The 953-nt window shown below is 37.4% G+C and overlaps 1 protein-coding gene across 5 annotated transcripts in view; it reads left to right on the forward strand.

Annotated features, from left to right (window-relative positions):
* LOC106871880 (protein-glutamine gamma-glutamyltransferase K) overlaps positions 1-953 on the forward strand; it is a 427,287-nt gene that overhangs the window by 366,367 nt on the left and 59,967 nt on the right. For all 5 annotated transcript variants that reach the window (XM_052967482.1, XM_014918634.2, XM_014918631.2 and 2 more), the window contains one exon: positions 234-352. In XM_052967482.1, coding sequence (XP_052823442.1) covers positions 234-352 — 119 coding nt within the window. The remainder of the gene's footprint in view (positions 1-233; positions 353-953) is intronic.

A 953-nucleotide genomic window follows, 5' to 3' on the forward strand; every position in this document is an offset into this window, starting at 1 on the left:
GTAGAAGACACTTGCCTAAAGTGCTGCTTTGTAGGATTGAATATGAAACCGCATGGTTGCAAAGTGAGATCCACGTGTGTGTGTGTGTGCGTGTGTGTGTGTGTGTGTGTGTGTGTGTGTGTGTGTGTGAATTACTAATCACAATTAGTTAAGCAATTATTTATCTTTTATTCATTTCCTTCTACGTAGTTGTTTCACATTAAGTGAAATATATAACGTTTGTCATTTTCCAGCTGATAATGTCTATATGGAAGACGAAGATGAACGTCAACATCACTGCCTTAGTGAAACTGGACGTATATGGTTGGGGACTGTTGGAAAATTTTGTGTAAGACCGTGGAACTTTGCCCAGGTATATATTTGTATTGTCGGTCTATTTTACCTTCTATGCTCTCGGCTGTGATAAATGCTTTTTTTTGTTTGTTTTTTCATTGTTTTCTCTTTCTTAAAGCACGTATGTTTATATGTTTAGTACAAATACCGCAGAGTGTTGGTAATGTTCATGCAAGTGAAGTCTACGATTAATTCGATTCCATATTAAATACTATACTTCATATACTCTTCACCTAATGCATATTTGTGAGTGTATGATCACGTAATGTTTCAAATCAAAGAATACCCATAAAATCACTTCTAATGTATTTTAACTTATTATCTCATATTGAAGGTTTCTATAATGTTTTCTTCTCCTTCTTTATATTTTGAGCTATTTAGTGCAATTTGAATATTGTTTGTTGGCACTCCGTCGCTTACGACGTCGAGGGTTCCAGTTGATCCGATCAACGGAACAGCCTGCTCGTGAAATTAACGTGCAAGTGGCTGAGCATTCCACAGACACGTGTACCCTTAACGTAGTTCTCGGGGATATTCAGCGTGACACAGTGTGACAAGGCTGACCCTTTGAAATACAGGTACAACAGAAACAGGAAGAAAGAGTGAGAGAATGTTGTGGT

This window comes from Octopus bimaculoides, chromosome 1 (genome assembly GCF_001194135.2).
Source record: "Octopus bimaculoides isolate UCB-OBI-ISO-001 chromosome 1, ASM119413v2, whole genome shotgun sequence".
NCBI classification, from domain to species: Eukaryota; Metazoa; Mollusca; class Cephalopoda; order Octopoda; family Octopodidae; genus Octopus; species Octopus bimaculoides.